At 40.2% G+C, this 21,320-nt stretch overlaps 1 protein-coding gene across 2 annotated transcripts in view; it reads left to right on the forward strand.

Moving 5' to 3' along the window:
- RBMS3 (RNA binding motif single stranded interacting protein 3) overlaps positions 1–21,320 on the forward strand; it is a 443,351-nt gene that overhangs the window by 270,527 nt on the left and 151,504 nt on the right. For both annotated transcript variants that reach the window (XR_009420205.1, XM_059490845.1), the window contains exon 5: positions 17,917–18,074. Coding sequence is in view for 1 of the 2 variants with exons in the window: in XM_059490845.1 (XP_059346828.1) it covers positions 17,917–18,074 (158 nt within the window). In the remaining variant the exon portion in view is untranslated. The remainder of the gene's footprint in view (positions 1–17,916; positions 18,075–21,320) is intronic.

Consider the following 21,320-nt stretch of genomic DNA (forward strand, 5'->3'; position numbering starts at 1 on the left):
GCAGTATGTTTTACCATGTGCCATCAGGAATTGTTACAGTCATGACAGGAACCTCACAAACAAACTCTGGAATTTCACAGGTATCTTTTTCATCTTACCTCCTTTAGAAACAACTCATTTTACCTTCAGAAAAAAATGGGTGAGGTTTGTTTTGGTTTTTTGGTTTTCAGGTTTTTTATTTATTTATGTCATCAACTGATGATCAGTATCAGCAAGGATAAGCACTGGCGTAGCAAGTGCACCTCAGATAAAGCATTCCTAATTTGCATGATAAAATGGCTCTCTCTCATTCTACTTCTTTGCTCTAGTGGTGTAACATTAGAGAGCTGAGAGTTTATGTTCCACTTCTAAGCCTTCAGCTTTTCTTTCCACTAAAACTGTTTTGAAAACAAGTTATGAATACAGCACCTGAGAGAGGTAATCCAGAAGCCTAAATTCTTCAGTAGTTCAAGTTCTCTTCTTTAATGCTGTCTTTTTAATTATTGAAAAAGAAAAGGATTCTGAATCTGGAATAAAGTCATAGAATCATGGAATGGTTGGGGTTGGAAGGGACCTTAAAGATCATCTAGTCCCAACCCTCCTGCCTGTGTGCAGAGACACCTCCCACTAGACCAGGTTGCTCGGAACTCCCCCTCAGGGCCCCAACCTGGCCTTGAGCACTCCCAGGGATGGGGCATCCAGAACTTCTCTGGGCAACCTGTTCCAATGCCTCACCACCCTCACAGTAAAGAATTTCTTCCTGGTATCTAATCTAAACCTACCCTCTTTCAGTTTGAACCCATTCCCTTTGTCCTGATGACTCAAATCATTTAAAGACCAGCACAAGAACCAGGTCCAGCTTTCAGCATCCTAGGAGGACACCATACCACTCCCTCTATACCCTGCAGAAGATTTTCCTTTGTCTTTAATTCCCAGCCATCCACTACATCCAGAATGCCCAATTGTAATTCCTTTCCAGTCTGGGACTCAAGGACTGCCTGTACATCTTGTCTTACAGTTTTATTACTGCAGAAATTCTCAGAGCTGGTTATGATTTACAAGTGAGAAAGAGAATAATAACATCTTTCATTTGTTGGATTGATGCAGCCATCACTTTTTATATGAACAGTTTATACACATATACAAGTAAATGTAAAATATGATCACATGCAGATATATTTAATCACACACAAGCAGACCACCAGCTAAGCACATTAAATGGCTATGCATGGGAATACCTACTTTTCATACACAGTCTTTTACACATATGATGCATAATTGCAAATGTGCATCCTTTTTTTGGAAGTCTGGATGTAGTTTTGTATGTTTTTACACAAAGGCATCTGTTTAGCCAGATCTTCAAAACTGAAGGCATATGTAAACTGGAATGCACTTTTATGTGTATATTTTGTTGTAATATATATGATACAGCACTATACTTATGTACTCAAACACATTATTCCATTATTGATGGAGAGAGGCTTTTTACAGGAGCATGCAGTGACAGGACAAAAGGAAATTAGTTACATTTGAGAGAGAGTAGATTTAGATTAGATATTAGGAAGACATTTTTCACCATGGGGTGTTAAGGCACAGGAACAGGTTACTCAGAGAAGTTGATACCCCATCCCTGGAAGTGTTCAAGGCCAGGCTGGATGGAGCTCTGAGGAACCTGATCTAGTGGAAGGCATCCCTGCCCATGGTCAGGGAGGTTGTAACTAGAAGACCTCTAAGATCCCTTCCAACCCAGGCCATTCTATGATTCCCATGAATGTACACACACATACAGGCTCACACACATGCATACACACCTTACCCACAGCTCAAATACTTTATAGACATAAGAACAGATATGCATGGATCTCAGAGAGCTTAATATTGGAATGCTAGTGCATTTTCTCACAGGCCACTTTAGTACAGCACAACAAGTCATTGACACGTGAAGTCACAGCCAGCCAAGTCCAGATTTCTGGAAACAAAAGGAAGGATGGGCTTATAAGGCTCAGACCATTTCCTTCTTCCATTTCTCTTTCTTGTAGGGACTGGTCATGTGCACTCAGGCTCAAGTATTGTGCTCTGTTTGGATTCAACTTGCAGTATCTTTCAATCTCTTCTGTGCTGTTCTCTTGTATCATCTTGTGCCATCCTTGTACAGTTTGCCTCCTGGTCTCTGGGTTACAAAAGTAATGAACTGCATGAGCTTCATGCAGCAGCACCTCTGAGCTTGTCCTTCCCACCCTGCACAGTCCTGTGCAGCACAGCCCCTGTCCACCCACCCCAGTCCTGATGCATCTGTCCTGCTGACAGCTGAATCTTATTTCATGTAGGTTGCCAGATATTTTTGCTTAATGGCTTTCTCAAAACTCTGTTTCTTCCACAAGAACAGCACATGTGCCCTTTCACACAAGTTTCTTGAGCAGAGGGAAATTCTTTTTCCTCTCCACAATAGGACCAGGTTATGGCCCTTCATGGCTCCACAAAATCTGCTTTATAATTCTGTCTTGACCTTTGATAGCAGGATAGAACTGGCCACATTGTCCACCTTGCTATACCTGTTTTAATTTCAGAGTGGTTTTCTGCTTACTTCTGCAGATAATTGTTGACTTTGTGTTTTTACTCTGTGAATATGCAACTGGAAACATTCATTGGCTTGGAAAACTCGAGTCAGTGTTTATTGCTGAGAAAACAGGATTCTTCTAGCTGATATGAAATGTGGAGGGAACTAATGAAAGGTTTGCAGGAAAACTCATTAAGAACTTGTGCTTACCTTGGTTTTTTAATGTAAGAGAGTTCATAGACTACTTTTTGGTTCACTGCTTCCCCCCACCACCATCTTGCACTATGTTCTTTGTAGATTGAAAAGTACAATAAAATCCCCTTTCTTCTCCATTTTCATTGCATGGCAAGAGGAGAACCTTGTTTCTCATACTGCTCTTCCTTTCTCCCCCAGTACAGTAGATATATAGGAGTGCTTACTACTCTCTCCTGACTTTCCCCAAACCTCTAGCAATGCACAGAACCACTCAGATATCTATTTTCTGCCTACACAAAGCATAATATGCCCTTAAATAATGCTCTCTTCCCCAGTGGCACTTGGTTTCTGTGTCAGGGAAGGTAAGATGTGACACTTAGCTCATCTGCAGCATCAGGATCACTATGTGATCCTTTTGTGAGTTAACTTCCCTACACATCTGTGCCCATGATTGACTAAGTACATGGTATTTCTGAAGGATTGTGAAGGGATATAAAAAGATTACTTTCTGTACCACTCTTCTAGTGAAATTTCATGTGTTTGAACAGTGTATAATTGACCACCATGGGTTATCAATTTGTTTCCTGTCATTGCTGTGCATGGGCATGACATTGACTGCAGCTGTGGAGCAGGGGACTTCCCTGGCAGGAAGAATCCAGAAGGCAGTCCCAGCAGTGCTGAGACTCCAGCCTGGACACCATGGGACCATCCATGCCTGCTCCATTGGCAAAGAGGCAGGATGTTAACCCCATCGTTAACCCTTGCATGTTTCTTTCCTGATGTTGGCCACTAATCTCAACTTCATTTACCAAGGCAATCTCATCACATAGAGCAAGAGCTGCTCTGATGGGTGCTGAGGAAAGCACAGACAGCTCAGCAGTTCAGGACTGTGTCATGCAATGGGATTCAGCAGTGTTAATCACAGCAATTCAACCCTGATTTTTTGTTCTATTTTTAGTATGTTATGCTTTAAATAAAGGAAAGTTTCACTTTCCTCCCTTATCATAATATTTCCTCATTTTCATCTGTGGGAGTAGAAACTGATTATTTCAAGGCCTTCTTGCTAACCCTCTACTGGGACATGCTGACTCAGCCTTGGAAATTCCACAAATAGGGGAAATGTGGTAGTGTTGCATCTGTCGTGCTTCTGAGTGATAACCATCCCTTGTCACATTTGAAACATGACTTGGTTGCCTTTTTATATCTGATGCATTTAGATATAGTAGAAGTATTTCTGCAGTGTGTATTTTGTGAAGTGAGCCTGAACTTAAATGGAAATGGTATTTTTGTCTGTGTTAAATACAGATTTCTCAAAATAAAGCAGTCAAGGCAGTGTTTTACGATGGATTTTGGTTTCCCTAAGCAGTGTCTATGTAGATTTTTTTTTCCTTAGGTTTCTGTAGTAGTTAAAAGTATCCAGACTCCCTGAAAATTGATGCATCCTCAAGGACTAGTAGGTTTCTATTTCTGGCATGTGCATCAAGATAAATAACTATTCTCTAGCAGTTTGCATGGACTCAGGCTAAGTAGGCCTCAACCTTTATCCCAACAGGAATTCCCAGACCAGAAAATTCTGACTTCATTTATGGTTTATAGGAAGTAACACAAAACATGACAAAAGAAAGCCTTCCGTTTTCCTCACAGGCAATCACATGGGACCTGTGCACTGCTTGAATTCACCTTTGGGTCAGTGGGTCAAATATTAAAAAGCCTTTTACTGTCCCAAAAAGTCCTCTTAAGGACTTTTAAAGCTTTTAATACGGTCCCACTGCTGATAATTTACTACTGTTAATAGCTATGGTCTTTTTCCAGTCCAACTGTAGATAGTTAAATGTTAAGTCTTTGAATTTTAAATGAAGAAATCTGAGTTTCCTTAGATTCCTCAGACTTAGCCTCAAATCTAGAGAAGTTTCTCAAGAAAAACACCAGTTCCTACTGCTCTACAGGTGGATGCAACATTGACAATAATTTAACTCTGTGTGCAAATCTGTTTTGTCTTTATATTTCTGGCATCTTTGAAATGAAATATTAAAGGAAAACAGTAAATGCATGATAATCATCAGAAGAAATGTATTCACCGAGCTATTTGCATCTTTATTAAACTGAATGCAGTTCTGAAAATATTTTCCAAGCACAGATCCTGATGCTGCCAACTAAACCAAAGTGAATTTTTCTGTGGCATTCAGTTAGAGAAGGATCAGGCCATGACAGAGCAAATGCTCTGTCCTTGGAAAGAACAGCTGCTGAAAATAGTGGACAGAAACTCCTAAAGCCACCGTGGCCAAGTATAGGTTATGTGTGCACAACCACATTTGTAACTTGTGGCTCTGCTGCTCCATTGTGCCATCCTATAGCCTCTGGAAGATCAGACAGCAAAGCCCTCACCTTTGCCATGCTCCTGTTGTCTAAGAAGTCCCATTGCTTCCTTTGCCAAGGAAGGAGCACCCAACCTCTGCTCTAACACCTGCTGCACAGGAGGGGCCAATGCACAGGTTGACCTAAACACTTTTTATCTGCGGTTTGAGGAGCCCAGTTTTGTCCTCTGCAATGACACTGCACTCTAACCTCTGCACTGAGCAAGTGGTACTGTATCCTGAGACAGATTAGGGAGAAAACCATTTGTTTTCACTGCCATCTGCAACCCTTTTGGTCTAATGTTACTCTCATGAGAGCACAGACATTCTGCTTCAAGCTTTGAGGTAAGGAAGTGGAACAGCCCAGTAAGCTCCAGGACTCACCACTCTTCAGAGTTGCCATCTTGACCAATGTAGACTAAAAAACAAGATCTAGAAATTCTGTAATAATTTGAACTATTTACTCTGGAATCTGCATTGCTGTGTGCACAAATCTGGCTTCTGAGTATTGGTTATCATAACTCTTGATATTTCAGCTTAAGTGGAATAGAACTGTAGGATTCTTTTAAGAGTTATATTGCCTCAACATAACAAGAGTTTTGTCTGGAAATACTTGGTGTTTATGTCAGGTGTTTGGAAGTATGATTTTAATTAGAGCAAAAATAATTGTGAATTTCTTTTTCACATATTATCGCAATCAGATTTTTTTTTTTCACTGAGCATTTTACATACATACAAAAAAGCATTTCAACTAATTAGTGTCACTGGCGCTGCATATATTTTTTGAAGAACTGAAGTAAGCAGTGCTACTAAATACTTATTATTTGCTGTATCATGTTTTTCAAAATTACAAATAATCACAAGAATCAATTAAAATGGGATGTTTCAGTGCATACTTCTGAGGGTTTTTTTAAAGAGCACTTTAAATTAAGCTGTTAATTTAATGTTATTGATTTAGTGCATATGGAAATTCAGGTCAAATTAGTTTTCTTTCCTCCTTTATTGATAGCAGAAAGTTTATCCTGTGGTCTGATTTCATGCTGTGTCCTCTGCAAAGCAAGTAATCTCTTCCATGACCTCTTTGCTCTCTGTTGCACATCACAAACTCACCCTTTCTTTTGGACAGCATCATGTAAAACACAGTTCTGGGAGAAAGTGAATAGCAGAATAAAATTACAAGATTCATTCACTCTCTGTGGGGAAAAGGGACTTGAGTCTTGTCTAAATATCAGTAAGAGAATCCTGAAAAATATACATCAATCAGCATGTCATTAGCTCAGTATAGCATAAAGGAAGCAAACATACTTGAGGCAATTTTGTCCAGTGGGCAATAGAAAACTGTCAGAAATTCACCAGCGTAATATTGATGAAAAATCAAAATAAAGAGATAAGGGGTTCAACTTAGGTTGCTGCTCATCTGACAAAAAAGCCTTTTGCTTCCAGAGGTTATAAGTTCTGAAATCTGAATTTCTGATTTCAGGCTCATAGGTTTAGTGTAGCATTTTCAGAAATTGCTATAACAGTTATCAGATCATCTGAGGTAATTAATTGATTCTTACTTAACAGCAATAGAAACAGCAAACCAGTCACTGAAACAGTGTGAAATTGAATGTGGAGACACCTGAACATACTCAAAGTTAGAATGACACAATGATTTTTCTGAGTTGATCTGCCTTTTTGGTTCACTGTATTGTGGAAGATGGAAGCTAGATATTTGTTTCTAGGAAGACTAAGAAATAACGAGTTTTGAAAATTTCACTTTGTAATAGCAAAAGTATGAATAAGAGGTGTCTACATCAGTATTTGATAGTTCTGGTTACAAGTGTATTCTGTGGAAGTGAAGGCAGGTACCATGTATCTTGTAGAATCTGAAGGCAGCAACCATAGTGACTCAAGTCCATATTTCCCACAGAAGACAAAAGGCAAATCAAATCACCACTGGCAGGTGAATTGCATGATGGAAGGTTCTGCAGCAGCTCTGTGCTGGACTGACCAATAACAATTCAGTTCCAGCAATATTTAGCTTTAGCAAATGCTGTGCTGTCCATGAACAAACTTAATTAAAAGAAAGCTGAGTCCAGCTCACACAGCAGACACAGCACTCTGATAGTTTGCACAGAGAGAAGAAATCCTGGGCATATATAAACTGTGAACTCTTTTAAAGTTCATGGTTTTAATTAAAACAGTAGTTATAAATAATACTCCACTGTGGAGCTGATACAGGCATTTGCAACAAATAATTTTCTACATTAATTTCCTACAAACTTTTTTGGTTTTGCTCTTCGTAGGTTTGGGTTGGTTTTGCTCTTCATAGGTTTGGGGTTTAGGAATTTGCTTGTTTGCAATTTTTGGACAAAATTTGGTAGAGCAATCTTTAGTCTATGCCTTGTTTAAGGAGTAACAGCAAAGAGTGTTTCAGTGATGGCTCAGTAATGCTGGGTACCTAGGTCACATCTTTTCTGATTACATGACTCCAGGAAAAGGATTTCAAACGGCAGAAGTTCTTTTCTTGGGTCATTATAAAGTTCAGTTGTGCTTGAACTTATGTATATGAATAACAAAAAAATATTTTTCAAAAGCATTGGGAAAATGCTTTTCTTCAGAATAGCACTTATGAGTGTTTTCTGTGTCCATGTGCAGAACCACTGTGTCTTTTTAGAAAGTCACCTTGTTACCAAACTTTTGGCATGACTTAATGACAATCAAGCTTATGCAGAAAATGGATGCTGCAGGTTTAGTCCTAGCTGTATTTATAACGTTTAATGGATTCAGCCTAATTATTACTAAATTGTGGTTGCATAATTATACTGGGGCCAAATCTCCTGTGACATTTTGGAAACATCACACTTAATAAATTTTGAGCCATCATAGTGTTACCATCAGGTAGGGCTGGGCACAGAAGAAGGATAATTTATGAAACATGTTGTCAGCTAAGTAAAAAGACACAGCAACTACTGTGAAGTCGATATGTCAGTGTGTGAGATTTAACATCTCAGGATGTCAAATCTTTGTGTATTGGAGCCTTTGGAAGACCATCAAACAACACAGAGATTCTTTTGAAGGTATCTAAGACAAAATAAGCTGCTTTGAATAACCAAATGTCCTCTGTTCTTCGGTATTTTCCCTGTGAAACTATCCGTGTTTAGACGGTCTTGGTTGAGGAGATAGCTCATGCTTCCAACAGTGTTTAATGCAAAAAAATTTAAAGTGGAAAAGGGATAAAACCAGGCTCAGTAGAGATAAGCTTGGGGGCATCATGCCAGTGTGTGAGGGATAGTGTGCTAGTGAGATCTGCTGTCTCAGTGGAGATAGGGGATGGACATCCATGCAGGAGCAAGAATACAGGGGTTATTGATGTGTTGGAAACCTCAGAAGCACCTGAGAGTGTAATAAGTAGGGCTTCTTCCCAAAAAAACATGTTGGGATTGACAACCCAACTAGAAGGTAATCTGACTACTCCCATGAAAGAAAATAAAAATTGCTTCTGTAAATACTTCAGCAATAAAGAGAGAGCTAAGGAAAATTTCTATACATTATTGGATGTAGAGGGAAACAGTGACAAAGAATGAAAAAAAGGATGATGTACTTAATGCCTTCTTTGTCTCAGTCCTCAATAGTAAGACCAGCAGTTGTTCAGGTGAGTTGAAAGATGGGAATGGGATCAGAATGAGGCCTATATATTCCCAGGGGAAATGGTTAGTGTTCTGTTACACAAATTCATGGTGCCAGATGGGATCCATCCAAGGGTACTGAGGGAGCTGACATAGTGCTCATTGAGCCACTGTCAATCATTTCCCAGCAGAAAGGTTGTAGTTGACTGGAAGTTAGCAAATGTGACACCCATCTGTAGGGACAGGAATATCTGGGGATTGACAGGTCTGTCAGCCTGACCTTGGTGCCAGGAAAGGTTATGGAGCAGATCATCCTGAGCACAGTCACACAGCACATCCAGGATAGCCAGGGCATCAGGCCCAGTCAGGATGGGTTTGTGAAAGGCAGGTCCTGGTTGACCAACCTGGTCTCCTTTATGACAAAGTGACACACTTAGTGGACGAGGAAAAGACTGTGGATGCTGTTTACCTAGACTCTACTGAAGCCTTTGACACTGTTTCCCACAGCCTCTGTCGGAAACTGGCTGCTCATGGTTTGGATGCATTTTCACTCCATAAAAATTGTCTGGATGGCCAGGACCAGGGCAAGGTGGTGGATGGAGTTGCATCCAGTTGGCAGCTGGTCACAAGTGGCGCTCCCCAGGGATCAGTGTTGGGGCCAGGCCAGTTCAATTTTTTTATCAATGATCTGGATGAGGGGATCGACTGCACCCTCAGTCAGTTTGCAGATGACACTAAGTGGGGCAGGAGTGTTGATCTGCAATAGGGTAGGGAGGCTTTAGAGAAGGATCTGAACAGGCTGGAATGATGGGAAAAGGCCAATTGTGTGAGGTTCAACAAGGTGAAGTTCCTGGTCCTGCACTTGGGTCACAATAACACCACTGAACACTGCAGGCTTGCTGAGGAGTGGCTGGAAAGCTGAATGGTGGAAAAGGACCTGGGAGTGCTGGTTGACATCCAGCTGAACATGAACCTGTGTGTGCCCAGGTGGCCAAGAAGGCCAATGGCATCCTGGCTTATATCAGCAGTAGTGTGGCCAGCAGGACCAGGGCAGGGATTGTCCCCCTGTGCTCAGCACTGGTGAGGCCATGCCTCAAATCCTGTGTTCAGTTTTGGGCCCCTCACTGCAAGAAAGACAAGGAAGGGCTTGAAGTGGGTTCAGTGAAGGGCCATGAAGCTGGTGAAGGTTCTGGAACACAAGTCCTGTGAGAATCAACTGAAGGAGCAGGGATTATTCAGCCTGGAGAAAGGGAGGCTCAGCTGAGACCTTGTCATTCTCCACAACTGCCTGCAAGGAGGTCGTAGCCAGGTCAGTTGCACCAGGGGAGGTTCAGATTGAATATTAGTTAAAAATTTTTCACCATTAGGATTGTCAAACATTGGAACAAACTGCCCAGGGAAGCGGTGGAGCTGCCATCTCTGGAGGGATTTAAAAGACAAGTACATGTGTCAGGTAGGGACATGGTTTAATGACAGACCTGGCAGTGCTGGGTTAAGGGATGGACTCAGTGATCATAAAGGTCTTTTCCAACTTAAACAATTTCAAGATTCTCTAAAAGAACTTCAGAAATATTCTTGACAAGGAGACCTGCATTACTTTTAGCAGTTTCCTTCAACTGTATTTGTTATATTATTAATACATTGTGCATTTATAAAATCCATGTGAAGTTTAGGCTTTCTCTACAGCATTGTAAACCTTTTGGTGTGGTCCTGAACAAGAGAGTGAAACTAGCCAGGGATCAATAGTTAACTGGCCATTGATTTATCTTTCTATATTGTTAAAAATGTGCCCACACAAAAGAAAGCAAATAAGCAAGGAAAAAGTCAAAGGGAACCCTGTCATCTGCCCTTCATTCATTTTGCTCACTGCAGTGATGGTTTAAAATATGTCATTGGCAAATCTGGAAAACTGCATTGTCTGGACCATTGTTATAGCAAAGGTTTCATGAGAGTTTTTTAGTTTGTTCCTTCTTTTTATAAAACAAATATGTAATGTAAAAAATCTTTGAAAGCAGGTCTCTTAATTCATATCAGTGTATCTTCATTGATTGGGAAGGCACCACATGCAAGTACACAGGCACATCCCCAATCCCTACACTACACCCTTCCTTCCCATCCTTGCTGAGAAGGAGGAAAAGGATTTCCTGCTGTCACTTCTCTGATACCAGGAGGTGGTGGAGTTTGGTGTGACTTTCTTTTAACTTTCACATTACTAGCCCATATTCATCCTATCTAGCAGTGATTAAGTAAGTTAGGAGCATTCTGCCATGCCTGAATAGATCAGTGAAGAGAGAACATCTCTAAATGTTCCTTAAAGACATTAGGTATTAGAGTGGAAGTTAAACACCATGATTATAAATTCAATACCTTACTCTGCCTGAAACCAGGCATCTTTTGCACATGTGAAAAAATATGCTATATTAATATGAGAAAGCAGCTGGACTAAATGGAGTAACAATAGAAAACTGGGGGGAAGGTCTTTTCATTCTGAATTTTGGTCTGTGAATCCAACCAAATGTGCATAAGATCAGCTTTTAAATTAATGTCTGTTTCAGATGTCCTGAAAGTTCTCATGATCTGCAGTACTAAAAATGTGAATATTAAAAATATAAAAAATGAAACAACAGGAATATTGAATGTGAATCTTCTGAGGGTAAATATTGCATGCTTCCTCTAAATTTAATTTAAGCTTAGTGGCTATAAAGGCTCCAGTTTAGAAATAATTTAATAAACTGAAGATGAGACTGATGCTGCCATACAACTGCAGTTTTCAAAATGGTGAGCAAACACTGGAAAACGTGTGAAATACAACATAAATGTTTCCGTATAGATGATCTCGTTTCATATATATGGATCCATAAATGGTTTTTTCTATAAAAAACATTACTATTTTTGTCTTGAGGGGATACAGAAGTTCAACCTAGATCTTTAAAGGAGACAAGGAGTTCAATGCATAGGCTGAAGATCTGGGCAGTAGCCATAAGGCAGAGATGAACTAATTTGAGGAAAAAACTGCTTAAAGAGTGTTTTGAACCTGCATCTAAAAAGACAGAATTGTTTTTCTAAAGGTGTGCTGTAATATTGACCTGTGTCAAAATGAGTATAATAAAGATTAAATTTATTAAAGACAAGCAAATAAATAAATATTGATATATTGATAGTACTATTGATCAATAGAATAAATATTGATTATATCTTTTAAAGGAGGAGTTCAGAATCTCATATTGATCCACATGCAAAGTTAAATACCCAGAATAAGTTTGGAAGATGGAAAAAGAAATCATTTGAACTCATAATCAGTGCTTGGTTTCCTAGAGCAAGCTGCTCTAAGGAGAAATAAATTAGGTTCAGTAAAAGGAATTGGTACATAAGGTTTCCAGATAAACCAAACATACTCAGTTTCCAGTCCTACTGGGATCACAGATTAGAAGAGTTTTGAGTTCCTTTTGGGAAAAAAATAACATTGCCAAAAGCTGTCTGCCCCTCCCTACACGTGTCTTTCAGGAATGCATTACTAAATGTACTGCGTAAGGAGCTTTAGCCTCAGCTCACACAAGAAGGAATTGTTCTTTCAGCTTTTCACGCGTTGCTTCCAAAGATTATCTCAAGATGGGAGGGAAAATCCCATCTGAACGTTGTCCTTCCTTTACAAAGTGTCTGGGAGGGCCCAGCAAAGCAAACAGCAAACTTGGAGTTGTAGCACATGCCCCACTTGGCTGGGTTTGGTTTTGTTTCTTCTTTTTTTTGTTTGAAATGCTGTTGGTGTAGTGTGCTTCAAACCCTCTGCTTTATAAACTTCTTTTGCTTCCTTGGCACAGGCCTTGGGAGCTGAGTGACTGGCCCAGTTCTTGCTTAAAGGCAGTAACAGAATTTCTGGCTGTTTCCCAGTACAACTGCTCCTGACTGCTGAACTCCAGAGCCTTGCAGCAGGACGCCTGCTCTGGTGACCACTGGAGTTGGTCTGAGCCAATCAAAAACATGGGCTTGACCTTCTGCTGGTTTGTAGTATTCACAATTTTAAACCCTCCAATTTAAAGATTGGATTTTTTTTCAAATTATAATTAAAAAAAAAATCTTCACAATTTTAAGCCTTTCTAGGTGTGGTTTTGACCACTTTGAGAGTGTCTATCATACACATCCCAAGCCAGAATATGCATGCAGCTAAAGCCGCTGGAATACAAGGGCCAGAGGAGCTGAGGTATTATGCTCATACAATGATGGTTAAACAGGCTGCAGTGGGAGCAAAGGGAGTTGCAAAAAGCCATGCACTTCTCTGGAGAGGAGCTTAAATCGACTTAATTTCTTTTTTCTTGTTGTTGTTGGCTCATTCTCTGGCACTCAGCGTACCCACACAGACTGGCACACACCAGGGCCCCAGAATGAGCTTAGCCTAAGGTGAGAGGCTGTGCCAGGATTTCCTAGGGTTGGGACTGACTGGATGAGTTTATCCCTGCTTAGTTGGGGCTGCAGTGCAAGTGCAAACTGTATGTGGAAAATCCTTGGGCTGTCAAATGGGAGACGTTGGCTAAAATGAACATCTGTGAGGACAGCCAGGAGCAGGCTTTTGATCGTCCCTTGAGACTGCACCTGCAAGTTTGCATGTCTTGAGCATGGTTCTTCTCCAGTCGGAACACTCAGCAGGCTGCACAGTTGCTTCACTGTTGTCTTCATGAAGCAGCAACTTGGCCTGGTGTTGTACTCATTATTTATCTGTGTTTGGCATAGAGCCTGGGAAAGGCAGGGGAAATGTGCTGCCACACTGCAGAGAGCCTGCAGAGACCCCTGCTCCTGTGAGCCTCCAGGACAGTGGTCCTGCAGTGGCTGGCCCTGGTCCCCCTTGGAGGCCCTTCTCACTCGTGGGGGATTAGATCCAAGGGACAGGTGTGCTTTGGGAAGGCTGCATCCACAGGTGTGTCCCTCCACCACAGTGCAGGGCCAGCATGGTGTCTCTTGTGTGGCCCATAAGGGTAAATTTCTTCACTGCAAGAACAGTCAAGGATTGGAACAGGCTGCCCAGGGAGGCGGTAGAATCACTGTCCCTGGAAGTTTTTAAGTAGTGCTTAGAGAAACGGTTTAGTGGTAGACCTGGCAGTGTTGGGTTACTGGTTGGACTTGATCATGGAGATCTCTTCCAACCTTAGTGATTCTGGGATTCTGTGAACTCCCTAGCAAAGCCCAGGCTCTGCTTGGCTGGTGCCCCACAGCACTGGCTCCCAGTCTCCAGCTGTGGGGCATCCAAGTCACAGTGCTGTTGGAGTTGTTTGTGGCTGGTGAGCGTGTGGCTTTCTGCCACCCACCCTTTTGGTTCCTGCCCAGACTATTTGGGTCATAGGATGAAGATGCAGTTCTGAAGTGACCTTCAGTATCAAACAGAAGAGTTTCAGCTCTCTCACTGATGACTGGTCAGTCAGTGCATTTTGGGACTGGAGACAATAATAAATGAAATTTTAGTGGCCCAAGATGGAAAGTAGCATTTTAAAGTCTAATGAAAAGTCTTAGAGAGCATTGAATGAGCCTGATCCAGACACTAACAGCACCATCAGTCCTGCAACCCCGGGAGCTGTTCCTTCACTGAAGGCAGAAACTGAGCTGTCAGCTGTTAGGATTATGAAAGACAAGTAGTTCATGGGGTGCTTGGACTTATGGTTCTGGTTAGGCTTATCTTGTCAACAGATAGGCACATTTTGAGCAGCAGGACACTTACCTTTGACAGTGAAAAGCTCAGCAGTGTCACAGGGATAGGGAAGAGAATATCTCACACAGGAGCTTGGGGAATCTGGGAGGGAAAGGCTTGGGCAAAATGAGAGGTTTTTGTTTGGACCTCCACAATGAACATCAGAGATCTCTGCACAACTGAAAAAAAAGATCACAAGGAGCCTCAGTGCCAGAGGCTGGGAGTGGGACCAAGCCTGAGAAATAGGGACTCATGAGGGTAGGTGGCAGTGGGGTCTGGCTGCACAGTGACAGGGCAGCTGGGTTCCACATCACCCCTGTAAAGCCTCCTCAGCTCCTGGCTGCATTACTGTGAAGGCATTTCATCTTGTTTCAGTTGGTTGTGTGATATATGGCTTCTGTGGGCTGATAATTCTCTCTAAAGGAAAGGGGTATTTCTCTAAATTCTATATTTGTATAGTAAGGAAAAATAATGTGAATTTTTTCATTTCTTAGAAAACACTGTTGTGTTGCAGAGGTAGCGTGAGTGGCCTCATCTGTCTCTCTCTGTTTGAAGTATTTATTTATCACATTGATAAAAGATAGACTTGGCAAATCCCTGTGAAAGAGTGACTATGGTCTGCTAGTCTTTCATTCATCCTCAGAGTGTAGCTAACTTTCCACGGATATTTAAAACAACGACATTTAATCTCTAGCACAGTTAAAAGGTTTATGTGTTCCTGGTTCAGAAGTGAAACACATTGGCAACGGTTCTTATTTATTTTGTTTGTATGACCCAGCTTGAAAACTGAGTAGTCAAAGGAGGAGTTCTCATTTTAATGTGCTGTGGGACTGAGTTGCTTCAGTGAAAGCAGAGGCTGTCGTGAAGTTACTGATGCATAACTCCACTTTTCTACGTTAGTCTGGTCTTTGGCTACAGGGATTTCATCAGCATATTTTTTTCTAAATATTAGCAAGAGATGTTAGTCCTTGAGCATTGATTGGTGGATTAATCAAAGCCCTTAACCAATCAATAGGTAGAGGTTTGCATAATAATGGAATTATTTCTGAAGAACTGAGCCAATTGGAATTGCAAAACTTTCTGCTTCAATTTGCTTTTGAATGCCGCTGCTTTACCTGCCTCTATTGCTCATCCTTTCAAAGTACTTAGTAACAATGAAGATGCTTCCAAATTCCTACATGTTTCATTTTTTATATGGTTTTGGGGTGTGGAGGGTGGATAAGGGGGGGAAGTACCAATAAAACTTACATAGCTTGCATACAGAAAAGGGGAAAAACATAAAGAAAAGGAAAAAAAGAGACAGAGAAAGAAAATTATTTGCATTCTTGTCTCCTTGCTTTTCCCAAAGCTAAAAGTGTGATCTGAAGATCATATTCCTCTTCTTTTCTTGTCTACCTTCCCTCCAGGACTGTTTGCATGATTTTCCTTCCATTGTTGGTACTGTAGCAATTCTGACCCCTCACTAGCATCTTTTGGTTACTGGAGAGGAACTAGCTTTGGATGTGTATAAATGTAAATTGATGTGAGAGCAAGGAAGATAACTGCAGGGAAAGATAACTGGAAAGGGAAAAAAGATTTTTCTATATTTGAGGTTTGTCACTTCAGTTGAATTTGTAGTAAGTTCAGCGTTCCCGTGTATGGCGCTCCTCTCCTCTCTTCTGCCCCTTACTTAAAGACATGGTAATAACTGGGTATATTTTTATGGAGAGCAGCTTGAAAACATGACTGCTTTAGTCTTTTATTTCTGTTTTGTAAAACAAAAGAATTCATCATGCACAGTAATGTGTTGTTTCGTGGGGCAGTGAGTCGGGAGATGCAAAGCTAGAATGCAGTGGTCATTAGCCAGTCCATCCAAAGACAAGCATCCATAACCCTGAGATCAGAATCCACATTAAACAGCATAACAGTATTACATGCCCCCTGATTTTGGACCTTTTAGGGTCTCTATTTACAGGTTTTTTTGTCTCATCCAAAAGGGTTAAAATTTCCCTAGAGTCTGAGGTAAGAGAAGCTAAAAACTTTCTTCAGCTTCTGATTCTGGTACTTAGCTACCTTAGATTTACCTTAGTCATTCTTGCCACTGCAAAGATGGTGTGTGTGAATCACAGCTTGAAGCAATTTCCAATATTGAGGCCTTGAATGTAAAAGGCAGTGATGAAGCAGATATCTTGGTTCTGTCCTGTCTTCATACATCTTCTTGAAACAGAATGCATGATTGTGTTTGACAAGGCACATCCTCACTGATTTTAATGGAGTGAAATTTGAAACTAGTTTAGTTAAACCAGGGCAGATGGCTGCAGGACTGCGTGTAATTTCATAACAGTGCAAGGTTGCAGTGCTGCTGCAAGGTTATTAATCTGATTTTAGGACAACTCAGCAAAAAAAGAGTATTGCTGTTGTCAAGTCAATGTTGAACAGGTACAAATTAATTCTGCCTATTAAAATGTGTAATAAAAAGAATTAAAAACTCTGTCTCAGAGAACTTTCTCAGAGAAGGTGTTGTCTGGATTACTGCACAATATAATGATTGCATCTTATATTTTTGGTTATTTAACATTAGCTGCAATTATGTAGTAATGCCTGATCCCAGTCAGGCTTGTGCTGGCAGGTGATCAGATATTATGTAAAGCTTATATCAATAAAAATGGACAGAGCCATGAAAATTTGCAAGGGCATAACTAAATTGATTTAATGCAATCAAGACCTGGTTGTCTGTAGACAAGGGGTTTTTTTTATTGCTTCAATACAGTTATTTTACATATGGCATCTATGTCTCTTTCATGTTTCTATGCAAGAGTTCAGTGAGCAAGAATAGGAGTTGGAGCGGTTACCAAAATGGAAAGTTTAGCCTAAAGAGCTGAAATAGAGCAAGAAACTGCTTTCAAATTTGTTTTTTCAATTATTCATGCTACAGGCTTTGTTTTATAAGATGTTTTCATTTAGTCTCAGAATAAACATGTGACCTGTGTCACCCAGGACCACAGGTTGAACTGCAGAACTCCCCCATCCTCTCCCAGCCCAGTTAGATCTTGTTACTTATTATTAAGGAAGGCATTTTAGATGGGGAAAGAACAGGAGAAGATACTATGAAAAGTATTCTGTGTTTTCAACTAACCTTTTTCATGATGAACAGGCTGAATGGGAAGTTTTCAGGCTGGAAAGCACATCTGCTTAAAATACATGTTGAATTTTTTTTCTTTATTTATGTTAACATTAGCACATTTGGAGAAATCACGTTTTCTTCACAATCTCTTTGCTAAATTAGGACACAAATCCAAGAACACTTGTTCATGAGAGTAATTTTCTATAAATGAGTAGTGTCACTGAGTTCAATAAGAGCAATCACGCACAGAATTAAGCACATGCATGAGAGTTTGCAGAAATTTGGCAAATATGTTGCCTTCATGAAAAGATTACCCAGCTTTTCTTCTAATGCAGCTATGAATTCTTGGCTTGGTCCTATTTTGAGCAGCCCTTCTTTTACAAGTCATAAGCTATTCTACTGTGTTAAGCCTAACTGAGGATATTTCTCTTATTTTGTCACAGCAACAAGAGCAAGATCCCACAAATCTATACATCTCAAATTTACCCGTGTCCATGGATGAGCAGGAACTGGAGAATATGCTGAAACCCTTTGGACATGTCATTTCCACCAGAATATTAAGAGATGCGAATGGAGTCAGCAGAGGAGTCGGCTTTGCCAGGTGAAACCTTTGCTCTTACTTTTCATGCACATTTTTTCGCCTTTGGTCCTTTGCAGTTGCTGTCTGTTCTGTAGCTTTGAAATCTCACAGCTATGGAAGATGCAGAGTGGCACCTTTATCGGGTTGTATCCATTCTTTCCACCAGAAAATGCCAGTGTAGAAGGATGTTCATTTCATTGCTCTAAAAACTGGTTCATTCTGTTTTGGCAAATGTAAATAAAAATGGCTGGGAATAGTGAGCTATCCATTCAGGATTAAGCTTGGGTAATAATAAATGTCCTACAGCAAAAAGCACACATTTGGTAAAGAAACCAAGGCCTGTGCTTAGGAGATCCTGGAGTGAATTTATTGCAGCCGTTCAGTACCTGAAGGGGTCCTGTAAGAAATCTGGAGAGAGATGAGACAGTCTTTAGGGTCCCTTCCAACCCAAACCATTCTATGAAACTGTTTAAATATTTGACAATATTTTTGCAACAGGAGAAAGTAAACTTAGCAGCTGGAAGAGCAAAAGGTAGGAACTGTGTCTGAAGAAAAGTGTCTTCCTTGAAGCTTCCTTCAAGCTTCCTTGAACTGCAGCTATGAAAAGAGCTTAAGGAGAAATATTTGCATAGAAAAAGCCCTGATGCTCTGATGGAGTAGTCAGACATTTTAGACAGAATGGGCAACATATTATTACCATGTATTTCATTGTTAGTACAGATAGACAAGGCTTCATGTTTACTCTCAGGGAATATTTACATAGATTCTCTTCAGCTTGAAACATTCTCAAATCAAATAGTTTTCTTTTCAAAAGCCAAGAAATAGAGTGCTATATATAGAAAGGTATTGAAAAAACAAATAAGAAGAGAAATTTGCAATTCTGCTGCAAATCGGTCTTCTGCTTCAAAAGAAAAGGGGAAAAAAAATCCCAGATCATTGTTTCTACAGAATATTCATAACACTATGCTTTGTAAGGGAAGCAAAATAACTTCTTCATCCATAAAATTTCTTTGAAATCCATCATATCTTGGTATATCATGGCACTTCTGTTAGTACCATAATACCACTGAGTGAAATGAGGCACTGTGTGATGAAACATTAGCTTTCAAGAAAAGTGACATTGTAGTGTTACCTCAGCCCTTGATGTGAAAGGTCATTATGCACAAAAAATGTTTAGATAATATTGTCTGAATTCAATGAGAAAAGGCAAAACATTTATGCTGAAAGATGGCACACTGCATTCTTGCAAATTATAACATGATTTTTTTTAGCTCACTAAATATAGATTAGTTTAAGTCATGGATAAACTTGCATTTTTTGAAAATTGACTTACGTTTTGAAAATGTATTTAATTATGGAACATATTTCAGGGATCTTTAATGATCTAACTTGTAGGTTGTGTAATTCACCATGTCAATGACAGTGGGGTAAAACCTTCACTCCATCAAAGTGTGCAGGAGATCTCCCACTGATTTGAGTGAGGCTAATATTTATCCAGGAATTTAGAACCATAGTTGAATGCTGACTCCTGGCTTTGCAGAATTATCAATACAATATTTAATTACATAACCAGCTGAGTTTCTTTTTGTAAAGAAGTGCTATATGGTATCTTTTTCCTGTATGTCAAAGCAAACAGGTTGTTAATTTGTTTAGCTGTGCTTGTAGTCATGAAGGCTTCATTCTAGTGTGCCTATGGCGTGGGCACCAAGGCAGTATAGGCAGGGGATGGAAGCTGGATTTCCAGTCCAAATAAGATTTTAGAAGTTCAAAGCAGCACCCCAGGTGAGAATCCTGGCTATTCTGATTGGGACCTTTTATCACAGTATATCTTGCCTGCCTGTGGAATATACCATGATGCTTAGCATAGCTCTAAACAGAGCCACAGAAGCACCAGAGAAAAAAATTAAATTTGCCTATGCTGAAATGATGCAGCATCCAGCAATTTTGAAATATGATGTTTCAAAGTTATTAATTACATTTTATGATGATTAAAAGTCATTTTCTGAGTCTGCCCAATCATGGAAATAGTCAGTCTCAAAATAAGCGTATTCATTCAAAAACAGTGAGAAGTAAAGACTGAAGGTAGGCAGCTATTGTCAGATTTTTCTTCTAAATGGGTATGACTAGCAGTTTTATAGTACTGCAGGTGGCTACTCAATCATTTATAACCTGAAGAACTTCAAATGTTCTTGGATCAAAATTATCTTAGTTATGTCTGGTGACATTAACAGCCTCCCTTAGAGTATGTGTGTACAAAACTAACTCTGAGTGAAAGTCAAGCCATGAAACAATTTCCTCTCTTTTGCATCCTTCAAAAGCAACTGAACAGATTTTCCTGAATCTTTCCAGAGCATTTCAGTGTGGCCTGAGCCAACTATGCCTCGGTACACCCCAGGGGAGATTTTTGGGAGGAGAGTTATGAGCAAGGGGCCAGAGAAAGGAAACTTTAGATTTCGACTGTGGCTTCATAAAAGCCAATCCATGCTATAAAATCTGCACATCTGCCTCTGCCTCACCCCTGGCCCATGATTTTTATTTCCAGGCCATTTTACCTGCCTTCAGACTCTCCTTGGGAGCTGACCTTCCACAGGGCTCACACTGCTGTGGTCTTTGGCAGGGCTGTTTCTGTTGACACCTGCAAGGAGAAGCTGAGACTAAACACAGCCTATCCTAGAGCAGAGAGAGAAATGAGAAATAGGAGGGGACACAAATGCTTACTAGAAGTAGGATATTGGAAAAAAGGAGGCACTTCTTTGGATGTGAAGCTTTGAGTTTAGTCTTTTGTAAGATTGCCTGTTAAAAGAGGGAATGACACTGTGGTGCCATTGCACAGAATGTTGTCATAATGCTTAAATTTGTAGGTGTTTCTGTTAAATACCTGTTGCTGGGAGTTGTCTAATAAATTCCACAGCTGATCTTTCATTTCAAAAGTGTAAGTGTATTCTTCAGAGCTTAGAACAAAAACATGGTCCTTCATCCAGAAAAAAAAAATCAGCAAGATGAAAGAGAGCAAAACAATACCAAACAAAACAAACAAAAAAAATGGAAAGAAATCCACAGAAACTGGATTTGAAATTTCAAGATATAATTTTAAAGTTGATATTTTTTGAGTTTGGCAGACAACATTTGTAGTGATGTTGATGGTATGAGTAAAAAGCAGATCAGAGATAGTAAGAAGGTCTTTGAGGGACTCTGTAATTACTGGATAGGAGAAGGTATTGAGAGCATGGAGGGAAATATTTATCTTCATCCCAAAGAAGTGTTGCC

Source organism: Ammospiza nelsoni, chromosome 1 (assembly GCF_027579445.1).
Source record: "Ammospiza nelsoni isolate bAmmNel1 chromosome 1, bAmmNel1.pri, whole genome shotgun sequence".
NCBI lineage: Eukaryota > Metazoa > Chordata > Aves > Passeriformes > Passerellidae > Ammospiza > Ammospiza nelsoni.